We start from the raw sequence: 26,288 nt of genomic DNA, 5'->3' as shown, positions 1-26,288 counted from the left end.
CCAAAAATACCAAAATACAAAAATTAAAAATAGATTAAACCATGGTGCCCAAATACAATAAATAAATTACTTAAAAACAATAATTTAAACCCCAAACCCATCAGACCAGGCCGGCTTGTTCAAACAAATAGGTTTTTAGATCACGTCGGAAGGAGCGGAGGTCAGGAGCCATCCGGAGCTCAACCGGTAAATGGTTCCAAAGATCAGGCGCACCCACAGAGAACACCCTCCCCCTGGGGGCCATCAGTTGGCATTATCTGACCGGTGGCACCCTGAGGAGGCCCTCTCTGTGGGAGCGCACTGGGCGGAGGGAAGTTGATGCCGGCCGCAGGTGCTCCCTAAGGTACTCCGGACCCATGCCATGTAGGGCTTCATAGGTCATTACCAGCACCTTGAATCTCACCTGGAAGTCAACTGGAAGCCAATGCAGCTCACGGAGCAGAGGTGTAACATGGGAGTATCGGGAGACCCCCAACACAACTCGCGCGGCTGCATTCTGCACCAGTTGGAGCCTCCGAGTGGTCCTCAAGGGCAGCCCCATGTAGAGAGCATTGCAGTAGTCTAACCGAGAGGTCACGAGCGCATGAGTGACTGTACGCAAGGCATCCCGGTCTAGATAGGGCCGCAACTGGTGCACCAGGCAAACCTGGGCAAAGGCCCCCCTAGTCACAGTTACTATATGATCTTCTAAAGAAAGCTGTGAATCTAGGAGGACTCCCAAGTTGCGAGCCCTAATTACCCATGACTGCCCCCTCTGTCACCTCTCTCAAAGACTAAGTGACCCAATTACAAAACAGGCCAGTGGCTAGAAAATCACTGAAAGAGTTGAGAGACGTCTATAAAAACAAGCAAAAATGCACAAAGCCTAAGGGCTTTAATGTAGGAGAGTGGGAGTATTTATCTACCAAGTACTTGCAATCCAGACAACTCTTGAAAATACTTGGACCCAGGTATGTTGAACCTTTTCCCATTAAACGCCTGGTTAAACCAGTCATACTGTAGTAGAACTTGAACTCCCCAAATCACTCAGACGCATCCACCCAATCTTCCATTGCTGTCTGCTGAAACCTCAGGCACTTTTCCCACTGCGCCCAATACCACTACCTTCACCTGACCTTCTCATGATCGAAGGTGAACAGCATTTTGAAGTCAAAAACATTCTGGATTGCAGCAAACAGCACAGGAAGATCCAGTACTTGGTGGCATGGACTTTTCCCCTTCCGAAATGGAGTGGGTGGACCTCAAACAGGTTACAGCTGCCAAACTCCTCAAATGTTTTCACAATCAATACCCTGACAAACCAAATGATCTAAATCTGGTTTTCCTTGTTCTCTATCTCTCTTTTTTTGCAGGGCTAACATCCTTGCTAAGGGGGTTGTCGTCCTGGTGCCTTGCTGGGTTCTACTATCAAAGGGGAGTGTGGGGGGGGGAAGAGGCATTTGGGTCAATCCACACCTGTGTATCAATTGGTGGGAAAGGGGAGGGGGAAGTGATAATGGAAGAAAACCAGATCACCAAACCAGTTTGTACCAGGATCTTCAAGGCCATTTGCCCTGAAAATGGAATGTTACCAGTTTCACACCTCAGAGTTTCTCAAAATATCATACCAGCATCACATTGACTGGCTAGGAGACTGGTCACAGGGGGGGAGGGATTGAGAATCGGAAAGAATAGTTTTGTATTTTGCTTGGGAACACCAGATGCCACCTGACTTTACTGCAACCAGTTTCTTTCAGTAAAAGTTCATTTGCTTCAACTAAACGGAGTTGTGAGTCTTACTTTCCTGAGAGAGTAGTCTGGGGCAGGTCTGACATTTGTTTATAGCCACGACAGTAAATTATGCAATAGTATGGCTTGACTGAATCAATCAAAATAGTCAGTATTTTTCTTACCTCGTGTTGTGTCTGGATTTTTTCCCCCAGGTTCTCACAGACAACCTTATTCTTCGGTTGATGACAGATCTCGGCTTCATCTTTATTGCTCTGGTTCTCTGCTTCTGTCCTGAAATTCATAGTTTCAACTGATGGTCAAAGAATGAAAAATATGCTTTCTTTCTAATCTATAGTAAACCATAGTATTCTGCAAGTTTTGCCAAACAACATTGGTCCAACAACAACAAAGTCTGGCAAGTTTGGCTGTTCTAGGTTTCAGTGGAAATAAACTAGTTGTGAACTCTGAGTGATTGCATAGGATAAGTGGGGCATGGTTGGTGTGCATCATCCTCTCTTCTCTCTCCTGCATTATCTGTATACAAGGCTGCCTCTTCTTTGCCACTGCCATTGCCACTGTTCCACTACCCATATGCCACCATTCTGCCCACCCCATATCTTGCTATTTTGCCTCTGCTCAGTCATTGCCTCCATAGATATATCAGCCTATACAGTATATTTGTTCCTTATTGTGATTACAGTATTTCATGAGTAAAAAAATAGTCTCCCAGCATGGGCTACCCCAGTGAAAAGCTTGGCCTCAGATTGAGGCGAGGTAAGAATCAATAAGCCTTGCCAGAAAAATGACAGAAAGTGGCTGTGATTCACTCAACACTTTTTGGTACTGCTTATAACCTGTAACTCAAGCTAAAAAGGAGAAACAAGGACAAGAATTCTTATCCATTTCACCTTGACTCCCATATAACAGCAAGAGAATGGCATACTGGCAAGAAGAGTCCACCTATGGCAGCAGTCAGGAATATTCCAAATGGAACTGGAAGACAAAAAATGCCATCGCCCACCACTAAATTAATTTTAAAAAGTAAAAAAAAAAAATGGACAGGTGAAACTCACTATTAGTAGAAAGAGCCCCAAATGTGCAATGCATTCATTTGAACAGCTGTGAAAATCCAGCTCTTTCTCCAACGTAACCTGACTGGACTTTTTAATAAAGACTTTTATACTTTCTAAAGACTCTGTTCTACTTCTTGAGGAGTTGTAAACAGTGCCACAAGAGAAAAAAAACATTGTTTGTCTGCTTATAGTGGAGCTATAAACAAACTATACAAAGAAAAACAAAGCCATAGGGAAGCAGTCTAACAACAACATTACATGCAAACTGTGTGCAATGTTTATATTCCTACCTATGGAGGACTCAAATTACACTTACAATAAGTGTGAACTAATTAGATTACAGAAAAAGTGAAAACTCTTGAGGCAAGTCAAGCCACTGTTTAAAGGTTTGGATTTGTCCTTCAACCTAAGAGAAGGAGAGTGGCACGACAAGCGAAAAGAATGAAGTCATGAGGCAAACTGCTAGGAAAGGAAATGGTTTATTCCCAACAACAACCAGCATGTTCTTGGGGGCAGCTGGCAAACTGGATTGGTGAGTGTGTGGGTTTTTATATGTTTTGGGTATCACATAAATTTTACAAAACATAAAGCAAAAGATAGGGTTTCCTTCTAGGTCAGTCCAAGGTTTTTTCACTAGGAAGATTAAAGACACCACTGGCTGAAAAACTCTGCTCCTGTGGCTTAGGAGAGGTGGAGACCATTGGACACATACTCCTTCGATGTTCCTTCTACAGAGTCATTCGGAAAAACCATATCCTCCCCATAATTGATAGGTATCCTGGTCGTTCTGAAAGTATTTATCTCCAGTGGCTGCTTAAGGACGAGCAGGCAGTGATGATGGTGCAGGTGGCTAGATTCTGTGCAGCAGCATTGGGGATTCACCAGAAACATAAATTAAATTTTAGATCTTTTAAATAATCTTTTATAATTAATTTTATTACGTGTTTTTATCCAGCATTAGACTAGGAAGATTAGGATATTGCATGGAGATGTGCAGCTTTGGAGGAGCCCTTGCACCATATACACTTTGATCAGTTTTCTTACAGATATTTTGTATTGTGGTATGCATGGGAGAGGCCCTGCTTTAAGCCATATTTTAACTTGGGTGGCCCCTTTCAGGAAATCTACTTTGGTGGAAACCCAGACCCATAAGGAGGGTGGCAGATCCTGTAAGTCTGGGTGTAGTGGATTTTCTTTTGAAGGGAGGTGGGTAGCTAAGTAATGTGTACACCTGGTGGGGATATCTAGTGTAAGTCTGTCAAGGGTGATTGTGAAGGAGTGATCTAGGAATAAAGGTCCTATTACTACTCATATGTCATTTGTGGATTCCACGGTTATAATTTTCCTCCCATCCTGATGATGTTATTCCCTTGTAGCTGACACCATCAACCCTTTAAATGAAGGTTGTGTAATTAGGGAGGATGTTGCCCCAGTATCGCCTAGACCAGTGGTGACGAACCTTTTGGAGACCGAGTGCCCAAACTGCAACCCAAAACCCACTTATGTATCGTCGGGTGCCGAGTGGGCGTGGCCCATTGGCTGGGTGTGGCCAATTGGCTGGCCGTGGCCCTTTGGCTGGGCGTGGCTACGGTGGTAACGGCAGACTGGATGGGACTAAAAAGTTCAATCAATTCCAACTTTGCGAGATCTTTTTTTCCCCACGAGAAGTTGAAATTGATTGATTGAACGAACCTTTTTTTTTTGCACACAGCAGTGAAGGCCTAAAGAGAAAAGGTTTTATAAAATCCAGCTGAAGGCCTAGGACTGGGGCGATGGTGCACGTGCCCAGAGAGAGGGCTCTGCGTGCCACCTGTGGCATGTGTGCCATAGGTTCGCCACCAAGGGCCTAGACACTCATAGGCTTTCCCTCCTATTGTGAGGGTTATGAGGGCTTCACTTTCGGGGCCATTCCTTAGAGGGATAGTGAGGCCAGTGAAAGTTGCACTAAACTTCACTGGTCCCATGTCTAGTTATAATATTTCAAAATCATCCTCAAACTGCAAATGATGAGGTTGCCCTGGAGCCTCCTGAGTTCTATGTGGGATGGGAGACCCTTTGGTGAATGGGGCTTCTGGGGGGGGGGGAGGTAGTGATTTCAGCATCCTAAAAAAATTGTCCCTGTACTCATTCCTGAAATGTCCCTCTTTTTTCACCTTTAAAGCAATATTGACATCTTTTCCTGGGCCATTCTTCCTCTCCTGGCATTTTTTCTGGCAATCTGAAGACCAGTAATTAGAATCTCTCCTGTCATTTTACAGGGCTACAAACCTTTTCAGATTTTCCTTCCTTTCTGCCCTTCTTTTCCTATCTCTCTCTCTCTCTCTCTCTCTCTCTCTCTCTCTCTCTCTCTCTCTCTCTCTCTCTCTCTCTCTCTCTCTCTTTCTGCTTCCTTTCTCTCCTTGTCTTCGTCTTTTAACTTTTCCCTTCGGTTGAACACAAAATTGGCCATTCTGTGCAATTCTGATATTTCCATGGTGGACCAGTTAGACACAATCCTATGAAAGTGACCTCTTATGTCACTGGCCGACTGCTCAGTGAAAGAGGCTAAGATTCCTGGCCCTCAGGCTTGCTCATGTCATGATGGGCATAAGCAACCCCTGCATCTAGGAGACGGACCCAGAAAGCATAGGGCGTCTCTCCCTCCCAATGTATTGAAATTCTGACCAGTTCAATGGTTTTCACCCAATTTCCTGTAGATCCTTCAGCAAGGCTCCAGATTTAGTGCTTTTAATATTTTGTATTTGAAAGTACCATTTATCAGTCAAATTTGGTTGCCTGCTTCATCCCTGAACAAAATCCATTCTTTATGTAATTGGGACACATGTGTCTTTTCGTCCCTGCCTGGACCGGCAACGTCTTTTTGTCCCAGACTTCTAGCAATCTCCCTAGCAGAAATTCTGGCAGGACCCTTGAGCCTGAATTTCCCATAGCTCTTGGTACCATTTCGTTTGAGCACCTGCTTTATATGTCAAGAGTCCCTTGCAGGACCTCCCACAATCTTTGGATTGACTCTTTTGCAGAGACTTTTGCATGGCAAGGCTCCTTTCCACCCCTTTCACACATCGAGCAACAAGGTTTGGGAGGACTCTAGTCTTTTATCAGAGTACAGCGATGAGAAGGCAAGCAGGACCCCATGGTGAGTCAGCCCATTCCCCCTTTTGCCATTCCCACCAGACTGATAGTACCCAAAACAGGGGTTCATATGAATCTGACCGTGCAAATAGACTTGGGGTGCTCTCGGTGCTTACTTAATTTATCCATTGTACTGAAACTGGGCATCCGAGCCAAGCTATTGCCTCATCCCATTGGGTTTGAGCAGGCCAATGGGTCCCTCCTCGGAGGTCCCCCTGCCACACACTTAACTGAACTTGTACATTTAGAAATGGGTCGGCATTGGAAAATCATCCATTTTGTGGTGGTTCCGAAGATGACTGAAGCAGTAATTTGGAGGCTAGCTTGACAAATGGCATCCTCACATCTGGTGGGAGGAGGGAATGCACAAATGAAGACTGGGGACAGGACCTTTCCCACCTGATACTGATGATAAAACACTAAGCCAAGAAAACCACCACGAGCAGGACGAGAAATTGGGCCCAGCAGGAGCAAGCCATCCAAATCTCTTCTCCATCACAGGGGGAAGCAAGAGTTCCACTGGAACACCAGCCAGTGCTGGCACCTTATGACAGTGATGAGGAGGACAAAGATGATCTGATGGTAAGTCAAGCCATCCCACCCTTTGCTATTCTCACCAAAATTATAGTGCCAAAACCAGGGACCCAAACAGACTTAAAGGTTTTGATAGACTCAGGTTGCACCAGATGCCTAATCAACCTCCTCACAGTGCTTAAGCTGGGCATTCATGGTAAATTATTGCCTCTAGCCATGAAATTTGAACAGGCAGATGGGTCTCTTATTGGAGGTTCCCCTGCAATGCACCTAACCTAGCCATTGCATCTAGCGATGTACTCTATGATACCCAATTGAACCTGGGGTAGTTTCAAGTTCAAGGTGATGTTTGGTCTCCAGGGGGCTCCTGCCATGTTTATGCAGTTGATTAACCAAGTGCTACCTGATCACCTATACAAAGGAGTTTTAGTTTACCTCAACAATATCCTTATCTACACTGAGACCATGGAGGAGCATGTCAAATTAGTTTGTGAGGTTCTCAAGAAGCTGCTGAAAGCTAGTCTTTATGATAAACTGTCTAAATGCGAATTTCACCAAACGTGCTTCGATTACCTGGGATATCGAATCTCTAGTGAGGGAGTAGAGATGGACCCTGCCAAAGTCAAGGTAGTGCTAGAATGGCAGCCCCATGGACCCATAAGCAGCTTCAAAGTTTTTGGGGGTTTGCAACTCTTTATCGGCACTTCATCCCCTCCTTTGCAAAAATAGCTATGCCAATTAATGAACTATTGAAGACTGAAAAAGGAGGGAGGAAGCCCCGATCTTGTCAGCCATTGCAATGGACTATGGAATGCCAGGCTGCTTTTGAACAATTGAAAAGACTGTTTGCAGAAGAACCAGTTCTTAAACACCCTGATCCTGAGGAACAATTCATCATCCAAGCCAATGCAAGTGATGTTGCAGTGGGCAATGTTCTCCTACAGAGAAATCTTAAGGGGGATCTACAACCTGTGCCTATACTTCAAGGAAACCTTCAAACACGGAGAGGTGGTGAGCTGTTTGGGAGAAGGAGGCTTTTGCAGTAAGATGGGCACTCCTATCTTGGTGCCATTTCCTGGAAAGGAGCAAAGTGCCTTTTGAAGTGTGGACTAATCATAAAAACCTAGAGGCACTAAAAACCCCTCAAAAGTTGTCCCCTAAACAAATTTGGTGGGCACAGTATTTTAACCATTTTAATTTCACTCTCAAATACCTCCCTGGGGGGGGGAAGAGAACTTTCTGGTGGATATATTATCTAGAATGCCCAATATAAAAGTCTCCGGGAAGAAATTACCAATTCCATCATTTTTCTACCACAGTCGGCTTCTCAAGTAACCACGAGGGATCAATCACAGGGGAAATCTGATGAGCCCGAGAGCCGTCTAACACAAAAACTCAAAGAGGAACTAAGAACGGACCCCTGGTTCAGTGGCAATAGATCACTATTAACCTATTGGGATGGACTAACCTGGAAGAGATCTAAACTGTACCTTCCGATGTCCCTCAGAATTCAAGCCCTCCTAAAAACTTTACATTTGGTGCGGTGGCAGTTTTGGTGGCCAGGAATGAAAAAAGACATTGAAAGTTATGTAAAAGGCTATGGCATCTGTGTAGCTATGAAAAAATGCCCTGGTGAACCTCCTGATCTGTTGCAGAAGGTGGCAGATCCTTCCCAACCCTGGGAAGAGATAGCCATGGACTTGTTGAGTTGCTTGAAAGTAGGGGAAGCACATTAATTTGGACTGCCATTGACCTTTTTTCAAAGCAAGCACATTTCATCGCTTGTTTGGGGCTTCCGTCTGCCCAGAAATTGGCAGGTTATTTTTAAAACACATCTATCGACTCCATGGACCCCCTGAAAAGGATTATATCATACAGGGGGTTTAATTTACTGCAAAATTCTGGAGGGAGTTTGTAAAATTGATTGGGTCCACCCTGGGACTTTCATCTGCTTATCATTCGAGTACGAATGGATTGGCTGAACTTGCAAATGCAATGGTGGAACAATACCTCAGATGCTATGTTAACCACCAACAGACTAATTGGGTGCACCTCCTGTCTTTCACTGAAGTGGCATACAATAATACAGCTCACAGTAGCACTGGGCTTACTTCATTTAAGATAGCCACTGTTCAGGAGTTTGTTCCTATACCCGAATATCTCCAGGAGCCTCCCACTTCGCAGACTCTAGATCAGTGGGTGACCTCTTTGCAAAATGTTTGGGCAAACATTAAAAAAAAGCTTTAGCCCAAATCACTAAGATGTACAGTACAAAGAACAAACTGATAAGAAGCAGTCTTCCCAGAAGCCATTTCATGTGGGGGAGAAGGTTTACCTCTCTACTAAATATTTAAGACTAAAATTACCAAGCACAAAATTGGGACCTAAGTTTCTCATTCCTTTCCTTATAGTCAGAATTATAACTCTTGTCACAGTTCAGTTGAAGCTCCCAAGGCTATTAGGGTAGGTCCACCCCGTTTTCCATTGCAGCTTGTTAAAACCAGTCACAGAGTCATCCTTGAGGCCAATCCCTAAGAAACCATCTGGTCCCGTTTTAGTAGAGGGGGAAACTCACCATGAGATAAAATGCATCATTGGTTCTAGATTATATAAAGGAAAATCACAATATTTGGTGCAATGGAAAGGTTACCCCTTGTCAGAAGCTACCTGAGTGAAACATACCGATGTGAAGGCAGGCAGATTAATACAAAAGTTCTACGACAGGCATCCTCAGAGGTCAAGGGGGGATTCCTAACCTGCACTTTTGTTTCCTTTGCAGGAATTGCTTTCTCCTTAGGACCCCTCCCCCCAGGACTCAATATAAGCATTCATAAGAGTGCGGCAAGCAAGTAAATGGACTCCCCAGCTAAAACGTTATCCCAGGTTTCCTAGACTCCATTTTCAAAAGAACAGTTCTCTCATTTTTCTAGAAGCCCAGACAGGAGGCAAAAATAAGCACCAACTATTATTTCCAATTATTTTGAAAGTAAGAATTCTTCTTGCTCTTTCGTGTTTATACCTAATGAACAATCAGTTATACAGTGATTTGCAGGCACATGGGAAGAGAATATGGTCATATTCAGTACTTGAATCGGATGTAGAAGCAGACTAGTAAACAATGGAGCTGTTTTTAACAAGGAATCAAATACTCCATATAATCACTGTTTTAATAGTATGAATACAGATAGTCTTTGACTTACAACCATTCATTTTATGACACTGAAAAAAGTTACTTATGACTGGTCCTCGCACTTTCTCATGGTCCTGTAATCAAAATTCAGGCACTTGAATATTTACAATGGTTGCAGTATCCTGGAGTCATGTGATTGTCATCTGCAACTTTCCCAGCCAGCTTCCAACAAGCAATGTCAATGGAGGAAACTGGATTTGCTTAACAACTGCATAATCCACTTAACTGCAGTGATTTAACAACCATAGTAAAAAAGGTCGTAAAATCAGCCATGATTCAATTAACAACTGCCTTGCTTAGCAATGGAAATTCTTCTCCCAGTTGTGGTCATAGGTTGAGGAGCAGTTGAAAGCAAAAGGCACCTCCATATAGGACACATTAGAATGCAAGTGAGATTATGGGCTTCCATCGCCTCCTTGCTGGCAGTGCCATTCAATGGCTGCCATACTCCTTGGCCTTGAGACTTTCAGTGCCCACAGAGGTGGAGGAGAGGCAGGATTTGATATTTTATAGAATACCTTTGGTGCTTCTTAATGTAGCATATTACATTTGTGACTCATATTGATCAGGGCCCATGTCCATAAAATTTTAATCTACATGATATACTTTGCTTACCATGCTTTATCTAAACTTTGCTGCTTCTCCTGGAGCTCTTGCTTCAGGCTCTCCACTTCCACTTTTAGCTCAATGTTCTAAAAAAAGAACAGTGAAGAATCAACATAATCTACTGAACTGTAGTGTTGAATTTTCTGTTCTAGAAATTCAAATTCCGAAGTGAATTGCTTTTTATTTCAAACATACCTATGAAGAAACCATCCAAACCCATACAGGTGCAACTTAATTTATTTTATTTACTGTGTAACCAAAAATATCTTTCCAATGATGTTCATTAAAGCATTGTAACAAACAGAGAGATGCTTCCTAAATGCAAACATTAATTTAGTGAAAAGTTACAGAAAGCCTTCCTTTGATTTTTTTGGCGAGATGGAAATAGATAAAACAAAAGTATATTGCAAAAACTACAAGTCAGCGTTTTCTGTTGTTCATGGTAGCCAATCAGAAACATTCAAACAAAAAAGGAAAAACAATATGCCCTAACAATCTTTGGTTGAAACGAGAAGCAGAAGTGTCATAAATTTTATGGATTTATTTTATTTTGTTTAAAATATGTATTTATTTTACTTATTTATGGACTTATTTTAAACGTGGGATACAAATATTTTATGTAAAAATGCTAAGATATTTTTTTCTTTTCATCAAATACTAGAGATACTGGTAGTTCCATAGGCACTATTTTCATTCTATGTCCACACTCCAGGATCTCACAAAACAAGTTGAAGCTGACCTTGGATTCATCAAAAAGCTGAAAAAACAACTGGGGAATGATGCCTCCAGCAGGAGAGTTTAAAGCACATGCCCTAAATTGCTACAGTTCCCATAGGAAGACATTTCTCACACTCTCTCCACACAAAGTAAAATAATCTCAATCTCAAATCTTTATTTGGTCATAGACCAGAATTAGAATACAGAAATTGCAGTTCATTAGAATAAAACACGAAAGGAAGATTGAGTGTGCACGCACGTGTGTGTATTTTAAAATATCTAAGAGGGGTTAGATTCGGTCCTACCATGGTGAAGTGCAGACTACTGAGCCATACTTGGTGTAGACAGAGAGATGGAGTCGAATTGATCTCATAATACCATTTTAAGATAAAACAAATTAGAATGGCTGGAGTATTTAATAAAAATAAAATAAAAATAGAAGAAATAATAACTTGTGGCATGAATTTGCATGAGGAGAAAAAGTAAAGTAAAGCTAATGTTCCTGGTCCAAATTTCCAGTAGATATTATGTGCATTTGCCTAGCAATTAGGAATGACAGAAGGAGGGAGGAAAGACTGTTACATGTACATATTCCTTCTGCCAGCTGAATGCATACAATAGTGCAGGGGTGGGTTTCAAATAATTTAACAACTGGTTCTCTGCCTCACTTTCCCTCCACCTTGGTCAGAATGAGCTGCTCGGAGGGTTGGCTGGGGTGGGTGCAGGAGGTCCCAGTGGAGGGAAGGAGCTCCCAGTTGCGGACTTGCTGGAGGTCCCAGCTGGGGGGGGCAGAAGGGTAGGGTTGAGGGGAGCAGCAGGAGTCTTTGACTGGGGTAGGTGTAGGAGGGTGGGGGATCAGCAGGTGCCAGCTGGGGGAAGGTGAGGGGGTCTGGCTGGGGGGGCAGGAAGATTGGGATGCCTCCGTGAAGGAAAGCCACCCCCCCACTGGCCAAGCCTCTCATCCACACCGCAGTCATGTAGGAATGTGTAGAAGGGGCAATCAGAGCCACCGCTGTCTCCCTTCCACAGTGCAGCCCCATCAGCCAGCCATGCAGGGAAGCAGGAGGAAGTGGAGGGGTGGCCGGGGGTCTGGAGTCACCTCGGCTGCCCTCTGGCTGCAGCTGGCCCTGCCCTAGCAGCCCAACGAGGCAGCAGATCTCATGCACTGGCTGCCCAGCCTCATGGGGCAGCAGCACCTGGGCAGGAGGAAGTAGCAGCGGCAATCCCTGCATCATCAGGCTGCACACACACACACACACACACACACACACACACACACACACACACACACACGGCTCCTTGCCACCATCTCCCTTCCACAGCACAGCATCTTCCGGGGCGGTGGTGGGCCAGGGGCATGCGTGGGACGATGCAGAGCAGCAGTGGTGAGGGATGGGTGTGTGCCAGAGCCCGCCTTCCCCCACCGCCGCCTCCACCAGCGCGAGGATGGACGGCACAGCTTTGCTTCCAGAGCTGCTGCCGGCAGAGCCTGGTGATGTAGGGATCATTGCCACCACCTCCTCCTCCTGCCCAGCCCCGGCACCACTGCCCCATGAGGCTGGGCAGCCGGTATACAAGATCCGCTGCCTCATCAGGCTGCTGAGGTGGGGCCAGCTGTGGTCAGCGGGCAGCCGAGGAAGCTCCAGACCCCCAGCCACCCCTCCTGGTTCACGGTATCGCCAGCTGGTTGAGGGGCTTAGAGCAGCAGGAGCAGCAGCAGCAGCCACCCCCATCAGAGCTGCTATTAATAAACATGGATAAATTCATCACACATTTGTTAGTGCAAAGGGAAAGTGATTCAGTAAAGGAACAGCCACTGAAGAAATTAAAACCAGTACTTTTTAAACTTTTTTCTACGGTTTGTAACATTTTATTAGATTATAAAATAAAATAAAAAAATATAAGAGCAAATAGTAGGATATAGTGGGAAGGAAAAAGGGGGGGGGGAAGTTAGGGGGAAAAGGGAAAAAGAACAGACTTCCTCTGTTGCGTAGATGGAAGCATTAACATTGAACCTCAATGTTTTACTTTTCCATAATGTTATAAACTAGCCATTTCTATAACAACAAATTAATCTAATCAGTAAAACCCCAAATCCCCCCTCCTTTTTTTTAGTCATCACGTTTTTAACACCTTACTAAGCACTGGTGGTACACAAATATTGTCATGTCCTAAAAGTGGTACAATCTGTGAAAAGGTGGAAAAGCCCTGGCATAGACCATAGAGCTCTGAACGCAGTATGTGTGGAAAACATGTACCCCCTCCCCAGTGCTTTTTTTGTAAAAGAAAAAGGTGCCGGAACTCACACACGTCATACAACCTGCCTTGCCTACCCTACAAGGTTCCATCCAAAAAAGGTGCCGGAACTCCGTTCTGAGCGTTCTATGAGAAAAAAAGCCCTGCCCCTCCCACTCATGAAGGATATGCTAGCCCATCTTTCAAAAGGGAAAATATTCTCCAAACTGGACTTGTGTGAGGTCAGGATTAAGGAGGGAGATGAATGGAAGACTGTTTTTAACTGCCTACTAGGCTGTTTTCAAGTCAAGGTGCTCCCGTTTGGACTCAAGGACCCCATGTTGCCTTTATGCAGCTGATAAATGAAGTACTCCATGAGCACCTGTACAAGGAGGGTCTGAGTGTAGCTTGACGATATATTTATACAGAAACAAAAGCCGAACATGTGAAATTGGTCAGAGCAGTCCTGAACAAAGTCCCGGTTGCTAAACTTCATGCTAAAATCTCAAAATGTGAATTCCACAAAGAAAAGATTGACTACTTGGGCTACCACATCTCCCACAAATGGGTAGAAATGGATCCAGAGAAAGTGCGGTGTTAGAGTGGGCAACCCCAGGAAGCAGATATAAAGCTTCCTCAGCTTTGCAAACTTTTACAGACAGTTCATCCCTTCCTTCGCACAAATCCCTCTCCCCATCACCAACCTACTAAGGGTGAAGGGGTGGACAAATTGAAGCCTAGTCAACCACTAAAATGGACTATGGAATGCCAAGCGGTGTTCAAAAAACTAAAGAGACTTTTTTCTGCTGAACTGGTGTTGAGACATCCAGACCCTGAAAAGCCTTTCGTAATTCAGGCTGATGCAAGCAATGTAGTTATAGGGATGGTGCTACTCCAAGAGAATGACCAAGGCCAGCTGCAGCCTGGTACCTACACATTGCAAAAATTGACAGACAGAACAACATTGGGAGTGTGGGAGAAGGAAGCCTATGCAATCAGGTGGGCCCTTCTCTCCTGGCAGCACCTCCTGGAAGGGAACAAAATCCCATTTCAAGTTTGGACTGATCATAAAAATCTAGAAGCCCTGAAGACCCTGAGGAAATTGTCCCCAAAACAGCTGCAGTGGGCCCAGTATTTTCAACGTTTAAATTTTACCCTCCGCTACCTACTGGGGGAAAAGAATTTTTTAGCTGACACTTTGTTGAGACTGCCCCAGTATAACAGTACCCCCAAAAAATTGTCAAGCCCTTGTTCCCAGCAAAACAGATGGCAGAGCACAAACACAAGCAGCCCAACCACTAGAAACTCCACTACCCTTGCGTTCAAGCAGGCCCTGGAGAAACATGAGTGGTTTCTGAGCCATAAGAATCTTTGCTTCATGTGAGAGGGATTAGCCTGGTTTGGGCAGGAAGTTGTTCATCGCCGCCAGTCAGACTATGCAAACCTGCCATGATTCAAAACTTGCAGGGCACTTTGGATTTGTAAAAACCCTCCACCTTTTAAAGAGGCAGTTTTGGTGGCCATCCCTAAAGAAGGACATTGAAAACTATGTGGCTAGCTGTCCCATTACACAGCAATCAAGTGGAGCAAGGGAAAACCCCGTGCCTCATGCAACTGGTTGCTGATCCTTCAGCATTCTGGAGAGAGATTTCTATGGATTTTATTGTAGAGCTGCCAGAAAATGCGGGAAACATATTTATCTGGGTTGTGATGGATTGGTTGGAAATGGACTGAGCAGTTGAGTATCTGGGAGGAGTATTGAAGAGAGGGGTTGAAAGTAACTTTTTCATGCGGGAATATTCAAATCTTGCCTTGTCTCTCTGCTTTCTCTATCTTCCAATATAAGTTCCTTTTGAAACAATGCCAGTTTCAAATGTTCTGATTTTTTGGTAGAACTAGCTGAGGCAGGACCTTACACTTCAGTACAAACTGTTTTTAGTCCTGTCTTCCTGAGCAATAGCAAATTACCTGTTCCAACTTTCACTTATTTGATGAGTGCCATCATCTCTCTCTCTTTAATTTAATTTTATCCAACTTTAAGCACGATCAGATGTTTCCTTTTACAAATTAAATTCTTTTTTAATTTTTTTAATAAACATTTTATTGATTTTCTATATTCACAAACAAGTGCTCAATAAACAATGTGATGACCGAGTCCATTAATAATTCGGTGATACATATAAGTTTTTCCAACTAAGTCCAATGTTACACCTGCCAGTACAATCTCTCTTCTTCTGATAATAACAATTTTTTCTCATTAAGCAAATACAATTCTTATTATTGTTAGTAAACATACAATTGCATATCAACATTTATTACATTTTTCTAATAATATCAATAATATCATCTTAAAATATCTTTCCTAGCCAAAGCATATCTTAACTGCATTTGCATTCAATTGCCATATATTTAATCCATATCCTATTTTTCCTTTCCCCCCCCCCCCCCAATTTTAGTTTCCCATCCATGTTCAAAGTATCCAATCATTTATAATTTCAAAACAAGTATTTGGGGCAACCAAAACAATCCCTTATTCAAAGTTCTTAACATATTCTTATTTCCCTTTTCATACAAATAATATTCTGATTACAAATCCTAACTATCTAGTTATGATAATATTTATATTTCTAGCAATCTAGCAAGAAGTATGCTACTTCTTTCTTTGATTATTGTGTTTCCTTCTATGTGTGACATACCTCCATTCGTCTTCCTCCAAAGGTTTGTCAGTAGGGTCAAATCCTCTGGGTGTTATTTGTTCGTTATTTGGTTCGGTTTGGACAATTTTCTTTTGTGTGTTGGGGTTTGGCTAGAGTTGCCTCTAAGTCCCTTACTTTTTCTTTCAGTAGTTTACATAGTTTACATCTAATGCATGCACAGTTTGGGTGTTCTTTGGGCATAAGCACATACATGGAACATGTATTGCATACCACAGTAGTATCCAGTGCTTTTTTTGTAAAAGAAAAAGGTGCCGGAACTCACACATGTCATACAACCTGCCTTGCCTACCCTACAAGGTTCCATCCAAAAAAGGTGCCGGAACTCCGTTCTGAGCGTTCTATGAGAAAAAAAGCCCTGGTAGTATCAATCACCTGATTTGTTTGTTGTTTGAAAATCCCTCTTTTTGATTGGTGGATGTGCTTTGCTGTTAGCCTTGTTTCTAGCTTCTCTGTTCTAGATAATTATACCTATTTTTTTCCTATCGTTTTTCTGCCTGTTTGTGTTTGTTTGTTTTTTGCCTTGTTATTTAGGTATAGGTAAAAGTATGTGGCGGTATGCCCTTTGGTTTTAAAGGAAAAAATGCAGTTTATATTGAAGTTAAAAGTTGGTGTTAGGATAGGGCTATTTAACAAAGGGAAGGACTGCTTTCTCCTCAACAAGGGGTTTGTTTTTAGCTTTCTGCTCTCTGCCTAAAAAGTCTTCCCTATCCTTCCTTTTCTTAATTTGCTCCTTGTTTATCTCTATCCTCTCCACCTTGCATTTTTGACTGCCTTCCTGTACTCAGAAGGTCTTTCTAATTGCCCCTCGTTGCCTCCAGCCATTGCTCTTCTGAAGTCTCTTCTGTGTTCAGCTAGTTTTTCTGTGCTGAGATGGTCTAATAACTGGTCTTTCTGAGTTGGGCAGGTTTGCTAATTGATTTTTCTCTGCTGAGAAGGTTTAATAGCTGGGTTTTCTCCACTGGGCCTTCCTACCAACTGCCTGCATCCGCCGCTCTGCCGTTCTGTCTCCGGCTGTTGCTCCGTCTCCGATGTTCAGCCAGGTTCTCTCGAGCTGTCATCGGGTCCTCCCCTGCTCTGCTCTGCCGCCTCTGTCGTGCTCCCTCATTGCCGCCTGCAGGCCTTCCAGTCAAGCTCCGGTAGCACCTGGTCTGCTGCCATCAGTAGGCCCTGGTCTACTGCTGTCCATAGCACCTGGTCTGCTGTCATCTGTAGGCCCTGGTCTACTGCTGTCCGTAGTACCTGGTCTACTGTGCTTCAGCATTCCACCACCCCCGCCAAAATCTCTGCAGCCACGTGGCTCCTGTTTGCTGGTCCATCACTTCCTTCAGCAAACAGGGCTGCCTGGATGGTTCACAATAAGCTTTCATCTTCTCTCCCAGGCTGGCTCTCCTCCCTGCTCCACTCTCTCACAGGCTTTCCTGTTTCTCCTCTCTGCTGGTGATTGCGCTGCCCTCAGTCGACTTTCCTCTCCGCCCCACAGCTGATTCTCCTTTCTGCTCCACAGATCTTTCTTCTCCTTTTCTCTTCTCCAGTCTTTTTTATTTTTCTGACTTATCTTTCCCTCTTTCCCTCTCCTCCTCCTAGTTTAAGATAACTTAGTTTAATAGCAACTTCTCTTCTTCTTTAATACTAGAGACCAAAACTGAGGATGACTCAGAGGTCAGGGAGACTTGCCTTGAGACCACTACACCCACTGCGGGCTCTTCTTTCCTTTTTTACAAAGACCCCAACTTTATAAACCTAGTGCCATGTAGCTTGTCTGCCAGCCAACTTCACAATGGTCAGCATTAGGGTGGTTTGTTTTACAACATCTTAACTTCAGCAAAGCTTTGACAAAATATTTAATTAAATTATTTTTTTATTTTATTTTATTTTAATCCAATTTATATCCCGCCCTTCTCCGAAGACTCAGGGCGGCTTACAATCTAAGCACAAATCAAATGTGCTTAGCAATAGCCTTCATTCTATGTGTATGCCTGCTTATTAGGGCTTTCGCCCCCCCCCAAGTGGCATTATTTAGTCAGCTTAATTGCCCCCAACAATCTGGGTCCTCATTTTACCTCCCTCGGAAGGATGGAAGGCTGAGTCAACCTTGAGCCTGGTGGGATGCGAACCTGCAATAATTGCAGGCAGCTGGTGTTACTTAAGGAGGCATTTAATAATAATAATAATAATTAGCCCACTGCTCCACCAAATTATGACTGGCAAAGTAATTAAATTAGACCAATAAACATTTTTCACTCTTCCGCATTTAGGTATCTTAATCTCTTCTCTTTTCTGTTTTCTTCTGCATTGAAATAGAAATATATGTCTTTCTCTCCTCAGTTGTGACCTCTGTGACCTTTTTCTTAAGCTTAGAAAAAGACCCTTAATTAACACAAATAAAACTTTTCTTTTAAATTTAACAATCATCTTGAGAGGTAGTGATTTTATGTAGATTACAGAAAGAAGGATTATAAACTCTCTCTTCATTTGCATCCCTTTAATTAATCACTTGGTATTTAAATGTAGCATCAAGTTTTCTATTGGTACCAATGAAAACATTTTAAGAGATGAGGTACACACACCTAAGACATCTCTGCGTATAAATCACTGCAACTAAGTAAAAAGAAAATAAATTGACTTTCTATGGCAGGGGTGTCAAACTGCCGGCCCGCGGGGTGGACGTGTCAACCGGAAGCCGCACCTACCCCATTGCAGGCAATGGCAAAATAGTCCCAATACATCTCACGATGTCATGTGATGGCATGGGATCACAGATGTGTGAAAATATCCTCAGTTTATTAGATCTAATCCAGTTGGTTATCATTTTCAAGCACTGGTATAGACTACGGTCTTGTCTAAATTTAAGAAACTTAGAAGGACAAAGGAAGAGAGAGAAATCTGATGTCATCTATGTAACATTGATGACAAATATCACATTTCTAGTCAGCTCTCTGGCTGGGTCTGAGCATATTAATTGGGATTTTAACTGTTTTTTAATTGGGGCTTTGAAACAGAGATGAGCACCGGCCCCTAGAGTCGGAAACGACTAGCACGCATGTGCAGGGGAACCTTTACCTTTACCTTTACCTTTTTTTAGCAAGGTTTATATAATTCTTTTTAATTGATTTTAAGTTTTGTACTGTTGTATCTGTTTTTTAAATAACCTTGCGAACTGCCCTGAGTCCTACGGGAGAAGGGCAGTATATAAATTGAATAAATAAATAAATGAATAAATAAATAAACTTTAATGGTTTCATGGAGATTCTAAACAGCACATTTGCCTGACAACAAAGTAGAACTACTATGAGATGAAGCGACATCTTAGCACTACCCACTGAAATCACTGAAAAATTGTTTGTCCAATATCTGTCTAGGATAGCCCTTCCAAAAGGATATCTTGGTTTATGCTATCAAGAGCTGATGAGAAATCAGAAAGAAGAGAATCAGAAAGTCCACCCCCTCCATTTTTTCTCTTTTTCCCCATGACTTTGAGCTGTCTATGTATCCATAGTGTGTTACAGCTCTGAGTAAATAATTAGCAAATATTGCTAAAAGCAGTAGCACTTTTTTTCCTGGAACAATGTGATACTACTTTTCATGAAGACTGCTGAGTCCCATGCCTCAGTCATAAACATATATTTGAGTAACCTAGCTATTTATAATTTCTCTATTTGAGAACAACAAGCCGTTCAGTACCAGAGCAGCTGCTCTTGCTTTGTCAACAGCAACTGTCAACGCCACAGTGACCTTTCTCTAGCAGAATATGATTACAAACGTTTAGGTACAAGCTCTTATTATCAAGATGTGAAGCTGTATTATACCTAGTTAGTACTGATCTATTGAATCAACAAGAGTCTATTTTCCATTCTTGGATAGTAAAAGACTTGTTTCACCCTTCCCCGCGGGTATTAATTTTTGTACCGTAAAAATTGTCCATATATTTCTCCATGCTATGTCCTGGTTTTTCGATCTATCAGGCCTGGACTGAAGGGGTTTTAGCTTTTTAAATATTGCTTTAATTGGGCTTAATTAATTTAATGTATTTTAATTTTATATTATCTTTTATATTGTATTTTATGCTGCCCTGTAAACCGCCCTGAGTCCTTCGGGAATAGGGCGGTATAGAAATTTAATTAAATAAAATAAATAAATAAATAAATAATTTATCTCTTATCCCTGATATAACATGCTTTCTCAGAAATTTTAAATGAAGAATTTTGTCCAAACTTTTTAGTAATCCATATTGACCTTGACCTTGAACTTTTTCTAAACTTGATGCCTTTCTAGGGCGTTCAATTACAACTTCTGCTGTTTTCCAACTATCATTAGACAATATCAAGGAGACCAGGGATTTCAAAAGTTACATTTAAATGTATCATGAAGATACCAGGTTGAAAAGATTGATTGTGTTAGATCACTTATTTCTATAGTTGTTGACACTTTTCAAAAATTATATATATATATATATATATATATATATATATATATATGTTTTCTGAGGTTTTCGTGGGTGTTTGTATGTAGATCTTTGGTCATTCAGGTTTTTTCCACACTTCTCCCAGAAGAACGAAGCTGAAGTCACCAGCCTGAGGATGACGGATGAGATTTCGTCGAAACGTTGCCCTGATACCTCCAATTCTATGGGGGAAAAAACCCGAATGACCAAAGATCTACACACACACACACACACACACACATACACACACACACACACACACACACACACATACATAGCAAGACAGGTATTACCCTAGCTGATGCTCCAAATATTATTCCTCTGTAAAATGGGTACACAACTGTGTTTGCCGTAGAGTCACATTCACCAACTGTATCAAAAGTTTCTGATGAGATAGGTAAAGCAGCAGCAATAGAAATACATTCTTTGCGCCATGTTCCCATAGGAGAAGGTGAACCATTGCTACTTTTATTCCAAGATCAAGCTGTAACTCAGACTGAAGAACACTAAAAAACCTTCTCCTCAAGAATGCCTGCAGGTGCACAAATACTACTTTCTGAACCACCATGCCCCCCCCAAAAGGGCAGAAGAAAATACGTTCTTGACCACTCTTAAAAGTCTGGTTGCATGATGAATTGAGGATCCTTTGTTTATGATATGAGAAATATAAAAATGATTTATATGAGGTAAATGTTTTAGACACTTAAGGATAATGGATTTTGAGAAAATTTTAATTAATAAGAATGTTCTGAATAGTTTTAAAAGATTAGCTGTAGATTTATTAGACAGAATAATTAAAGATTAAATATTGGTTTGAATATGTTTAAAAAGAATACAAAAATGTTTGGACATAAAGGTATTTTAGCTTAAGAAGTAGTATATTTTCTTTTTTTCTTCCCTTTTCTTTGTTTTCGTTTTAAGATATGAGAAACGTAAAAGTGTTGGGATGGCTTGCATGAGGAAGAAGACTTAAATACTTAAGTGTAATTAACTCTAAGAAAATCTTAACAGGGAAAAATGTCTTTTGAACACTGCCGGGAAAATAAATTTAAATGAGAATTTTAAAAACAGGATCTATGACAAGGTGATTATATATATATGTGTATATATGCATATGTATGTATGTATGTATCTATATCTATATCTATATCTATATCTATATCTATATCTATATCTATATCTATATCTATATCTATATCTATATCTATATCTATCTATCTATCTATCTATCTATCTATCTATCTATCTATCTATCATCTATCTATCTATCTATCTATCTATCTATCTATCTATCTATCTATCTATCTATCTATCTAGGCCAGGGGTGTCAAACTCAATTTCATTGAGGGCCACATCAGCATTGCGGTTGCCCTCAGGGGGCCGGGTGGGTATGGCCAGGGTGGGTGTGGCCTACTGGGTAGGCGTGGCTAGAGTGCGAATGGCCTACTGGGTGGGTGTGGCCAGCTCTACATCGTTCACATCAAGGGTGCCTATGGGGGCCTGGGCAGGAGTGGGACAGATCTGAGGGTCTCTGGCAGGAGGAGGGTCTCTGGGCCAGGGCCAAGGCAGTGGGGGCCGTTCCCTCACTGTTTCCAGGATGGCTTCGCGGGCCGCATGAAACCACTTCGCGGGCCGGATCCGGCCCCCGGGCCTTGTGTTTGACATGTCTGATCTAGGCAATACTAAGGAGGGATCAAAATACCTAGGGAAAGAACTTTAGTCCATTCTTCCCTATTTTCTTTTTTTTAAAAAAGTTACCCCACCATGTCATTTAAGGTTCACTGGCACTAAATAAACATTTTAAGAGCACCTTTGAGTGAAGGAGGTGGATCTATGTGGATGGGAAGTAAATTTTGCAACTGGTGATACTCCTGGCATAGATGCTTAAAACAACATTTTTATATTTACATTTACTGTATATATAATAGTAAAGGGGAGAAAACTAAATTTATTATTTTGTTATAGAGCTGTAGCACACTGTAAAGAATTTTGCAGTAACTGCATCTCAAAGTGGAGAATGCAAAAATAAATGAATGAATAAATTACTGTACATCGTTCTCCTGATAGATTTTTTTTGTAATTTGTAGTAGTAGATCTCCAACAGTTTTTATTCCTGATATTTTAAGAGTAGGATAACTGATTTAGAGGCAATGCATTATCTCTAAGTCTCAGTGTTCCTCATCTGCAAAATAAGAAGTATTAATCGGATATTTTAGACTTTTTTCAACTTTGTTTTAATGCTTTCATTTCATGGCATATGAATCGCAAATAAGCCAACCTTTTTTTAGTGAGAACACACCTCTGTGATGGGTTTATGGTTCACTATTATATCATGGTTGAAAATGGGTATCTGTATTGTGCAAATAGAGTCCGACAGCTATATTAAAATACATTAGTCTTTCAGAAAAAGATGTATATACGTCAGTGTGATATATATGCCACAGAGTCTTCTTCTTCTGAGCCTTTATTTGTATTTAGCTCCAGTTGGCAGAGTCAGTATTCTAGTACAGAGGTCCCTAACCTTTCAGGCACCAGGGACTGGTTCCACGGAGAGTTTTTTCCATGGACTGGAGGATGCGTGGTTTTGTGTGCTGCCTACATCCCACAGATGGAGCTTTGCTTGTTTATGAGGACCGGTTGCTGGCTTGCTGCAGCCCAGTACCGGTCCACGGATCGAGGGTGGGGACCTCTGTTCTACTAAACAATCAAAACAGACCACACATGCTTGAAGTTCATTTGTCCATCATTCCACCACTGAATGAATAGAGAATGTGCCCCCAAACCATTCTGATCTCTTGTAACAGCTGCAGATTGTCAGGAAAATTAACAGAGACAGGCAAGCTGTCTTTCAAGAAAGCTTTTCTACCATTTGTGACCTTTATGTGGAAACTCCCAGATAATCATCTAAGGAACATCAGGATTTCTCACAACACAGCTTAAAAGTTATTATTTCATCATCTGAAATACTGTGGTCTCTCCAGTATTTTAAGCAGTAGAGTGTTTTAGATGCATCCTTTTATAGTTAATTTGTTGAGAAAGAGTAGAAGAACAAAAATGCTATAAAATCTATTAATGCAGAAATATTGGTTAGCCCAAGTCTGTCAAGTAATACATCTGAACTACCTGACAATTTCTTTTGGTGGGCACCCAGGTGTATTCATCAGCTGTACGTTTAAGCCTTACTTTCCATCAGCAAACTTCTAAATAAAAAGTCATCTTTAAAAATGTTTTATTTGCCCAAATATAATATTGTATTCTATATTTTACTGTTGACACACTGTTAAATGATATCACTTTCCAGGTTCAAAATTAACATGAATTATTAATGTTGTTTGACTTAATTAACAGATAGGCCAGATTATACTGATGATTTTCATGCTATAGGTGAAAGTAGTTATAGGCATATTTAATAATGAGAGGACCATGTGCCATTACATTTATTAAAATTATGTCCCACCTTTATTTTTTACAACTAAAATTGTACATAGATCCAGGCACTGCAATTTTTCATCTCGGGTTTGTGCTCAGTTCCCTGAACATATACATATAAATTCATACAGGCACTTGATATATCACACTATGCTTACAGGATTTTTGGAGACTATGCATCAATAATTTTTCTTAAGAAATTATGCATAAAAGCTGATAACAGCAGAGGTAGTTGGATCAGAATCCTGTCTCCTTCTTTAGTGAAATAGCTGTTGGTCCTGACTGAAAGCCAACTTTACCAGGAACATAACTTTCAGTGACAAAACAAATCGTTTAAGCATGTTGAAACATTATTAGTTTCCTACAGTGACTTTTTTCAACATAGTATAAAAATAAAAATAAACTCTGCCTAAAGATTCAAAAAAGTTCAACTGTGGCACCACCACCCCATCCTCCAGTCCCTATAGGACCTGGGTATACTCATCTCGAATGATTTATGTAATAAAATTCATTGTAACAGCATTGCTAAAAAAGCACTAAAAGTTGTGAATTTAATTCTATGAATTTTGTGTGTGTGTGTGTAAATTGCTCACTAGAGCTTATAAAACATACATTAGGCCAATCCTAGAATATTGTTCAACTGTTTGGAATCCTTACCATATATCAGATATTAATACAATCAAGCGAGTGCAGAAGTACTTTTCAAGAAAAGTTCTTGCACACCTCTCCATAATAGAATATCTTAATGCTACTAGGCTTGAAATTCTTGGTTTGGATAGTTTAGAACTGTGATGCTTGCAGTCAGATTTAGGTATTGCATACAAAATTGTACATAGTAACAACTTACCTGTGAATGATTTCTTTAGTTTTAATCATAATTTAATGCATGCAAACAATCACTTTAAATTTAATGTAAACCACTTTAAACTTGATTGCAAAAAAATGATTTTTGTAAAAGAGTTGTCAAAGTCTGGAATATCTTACCCGATTCAGTTGTCTCAGCTACTAACTTTTGCAGTTTTAATTCCAACTTAACTTCTGTGGGCCTCACCCCATATTTAAGAGGTCCCTAAGGGGGCATGCATAAGTGCACTAGCATGCCTATCATCCCTGTCACGTTTTAGTTCTTTCATTTTGTTTGAATTTGTAATTTTTGTTTGACTAAATAAATAAACAAACAGACAGACAGACAGACAGACCAAAACTACCAACTCACCTGTCTGTAGATGTCCTCTCTATTGTCTTCATACTTTTGCTGTATGCGCTCCTCCAAGAAGTAGATGCGCAGCTTAAGGCTGAAGTTCTCCTTCTTCAGGTCATTGAGATGCTGAGACAGTGTACGGTATCCATTAGACATGTTTGGGAATCCATGGGGTGAAAGTCTTCTCTCATCCCTTTCACACCAATAACATTGTGAAGCAAAAAAAGGCCAAAGAAATGGCTATACTTGCATATGGGAGGTTTATCACAGAAGTGAACTCAGTGTTTGAATATCAGCTGCACTGTGAAACTAAAAGCCCTACTCAGTGCACAAGGAGCCTAAGAATCACTTGCTTTTTTTATCTCAGGGAAGTATTTAAGAAATTCCTGGCAGAGACTCTCATGGACAAACAGACACATGTACAAGTGGTGTAATCTGAGATAAGGATTGCTCTGTAACTCTGCTGATACTTCACAGCCATCCCACACCAACTGGAGGAGATTAATAAGCCTGAGGGAAATAGAAAACTTGGCAACTAATCTTTCTCTTCAGGACTATAGGCAAATAGTGACTGCAGCAGGTGTTAGGAAGGTAAGACAAAGTACAGCACCATGACAAGACAAGTAGACTAGGAAGAAGCTCCTTAAGTTCCATTTCTGTGGACTAACAAGCATAAAAAAACAGAAAAGACTCAAGCGAATCTCCAAATAAGCCTGTGATTTGGGTTGGCAACCCTGCAAGTGGTGGCTGGTGGTTTAACCAATAATAGAAGCAAAACCCAGAATATGATGGGGCTCTGAGGCTCCAATTCTCTCTTTTGAATTGTCTGCTTGCATTGCTAGTAAGGAGACAGTGTTTTTTCCAAAATCGAAGTAATGGACAATCCTACTAATTCAAAACAGAAGTAGAAAACAAAATGGAGACACTATTTGGAAGGAAATATAATTTTCATCTCAAGTGGAATTATGGTCATTGAGCTATTTTCTGGCTCTGACATTAATATGAGCTAAAGTAAAAATCCCTCCCTTAACATGACTGAATTCAAATTATGTTTATGAGGAGTTAAGCATCCAGCACTGAGTAAAAACATTTTCTTTCTCATCCAACTTTCACTCTAATCTGCTGTTACCTGAATGCCATAAACATTATGAATGAGAGTACAATCTTTTACCAATGACCTTGGGCCAGTCACCACTTCTCAGCCCAACTTCCCTGTAGTGGGAAGGAAAATATGAAGAGGAAGTAGAATTAGGTAAGTTTACCACTTTGAGTTATTTATAAAAATTATAGAGACAGGATAAAA

General features: G+C 41.4%; 1 protein-coding gene across 2 annotated transcripts in view; it reads right to left on the bottom strand.

The window, feature by feature from the left end:
- LOC310637193 (myomegalin-like) overlaps positions 1–25,275 on the bottom strand; it is a 113,072-nt gene extending 87,797 nt beyond the window's left edge. The window contains exons 1-3 of one of the 2 annotated variants that reach the window (XM_083357524.1): positions 25,001–25,275; positions 10,255–10,331; positions 1,893–2,001 (exon numbers count right to left, since the gene is read on the bottom strand). In XM_083357524.1, coding sequence (XP_083213650.1) covers positions 1,893–2,001; positions 10,255–10,331; positions 25,001–25,141 — 327 coding nt within the window. In that variant the 5' untranslated portion in view covers positions 25,142–25,275. Of the gene's footprint in view, positions 1–1,892; positions 2,002–10,254; positions 10,332–25,000 lie in introns of those variants that run through there. The other variant, XM_083357525.1, reaches the window with a different exon arrangement.
- Between the last annotated feature and the right edge of the window lie 1,013 nt (positions 25,276–26,288).

The sequence above is a fragment of the Vipera ursinii genome, assembly GCF_947247035.1.
Source record: "Vipera ursinii genome assembly, chromosome: 3".
NCBI classification, from domain to species: Eukaryota; Metazoa; Chordata; class Lepidosauria; order Squamata; family Viperidae; genus Vipera; species Vipera ursinii.
The sequence above is the reverse complement of the archived record's forward strand: the minus strand, read 5'-3'. Positions and strand labels throughout refer to the sequence as shown.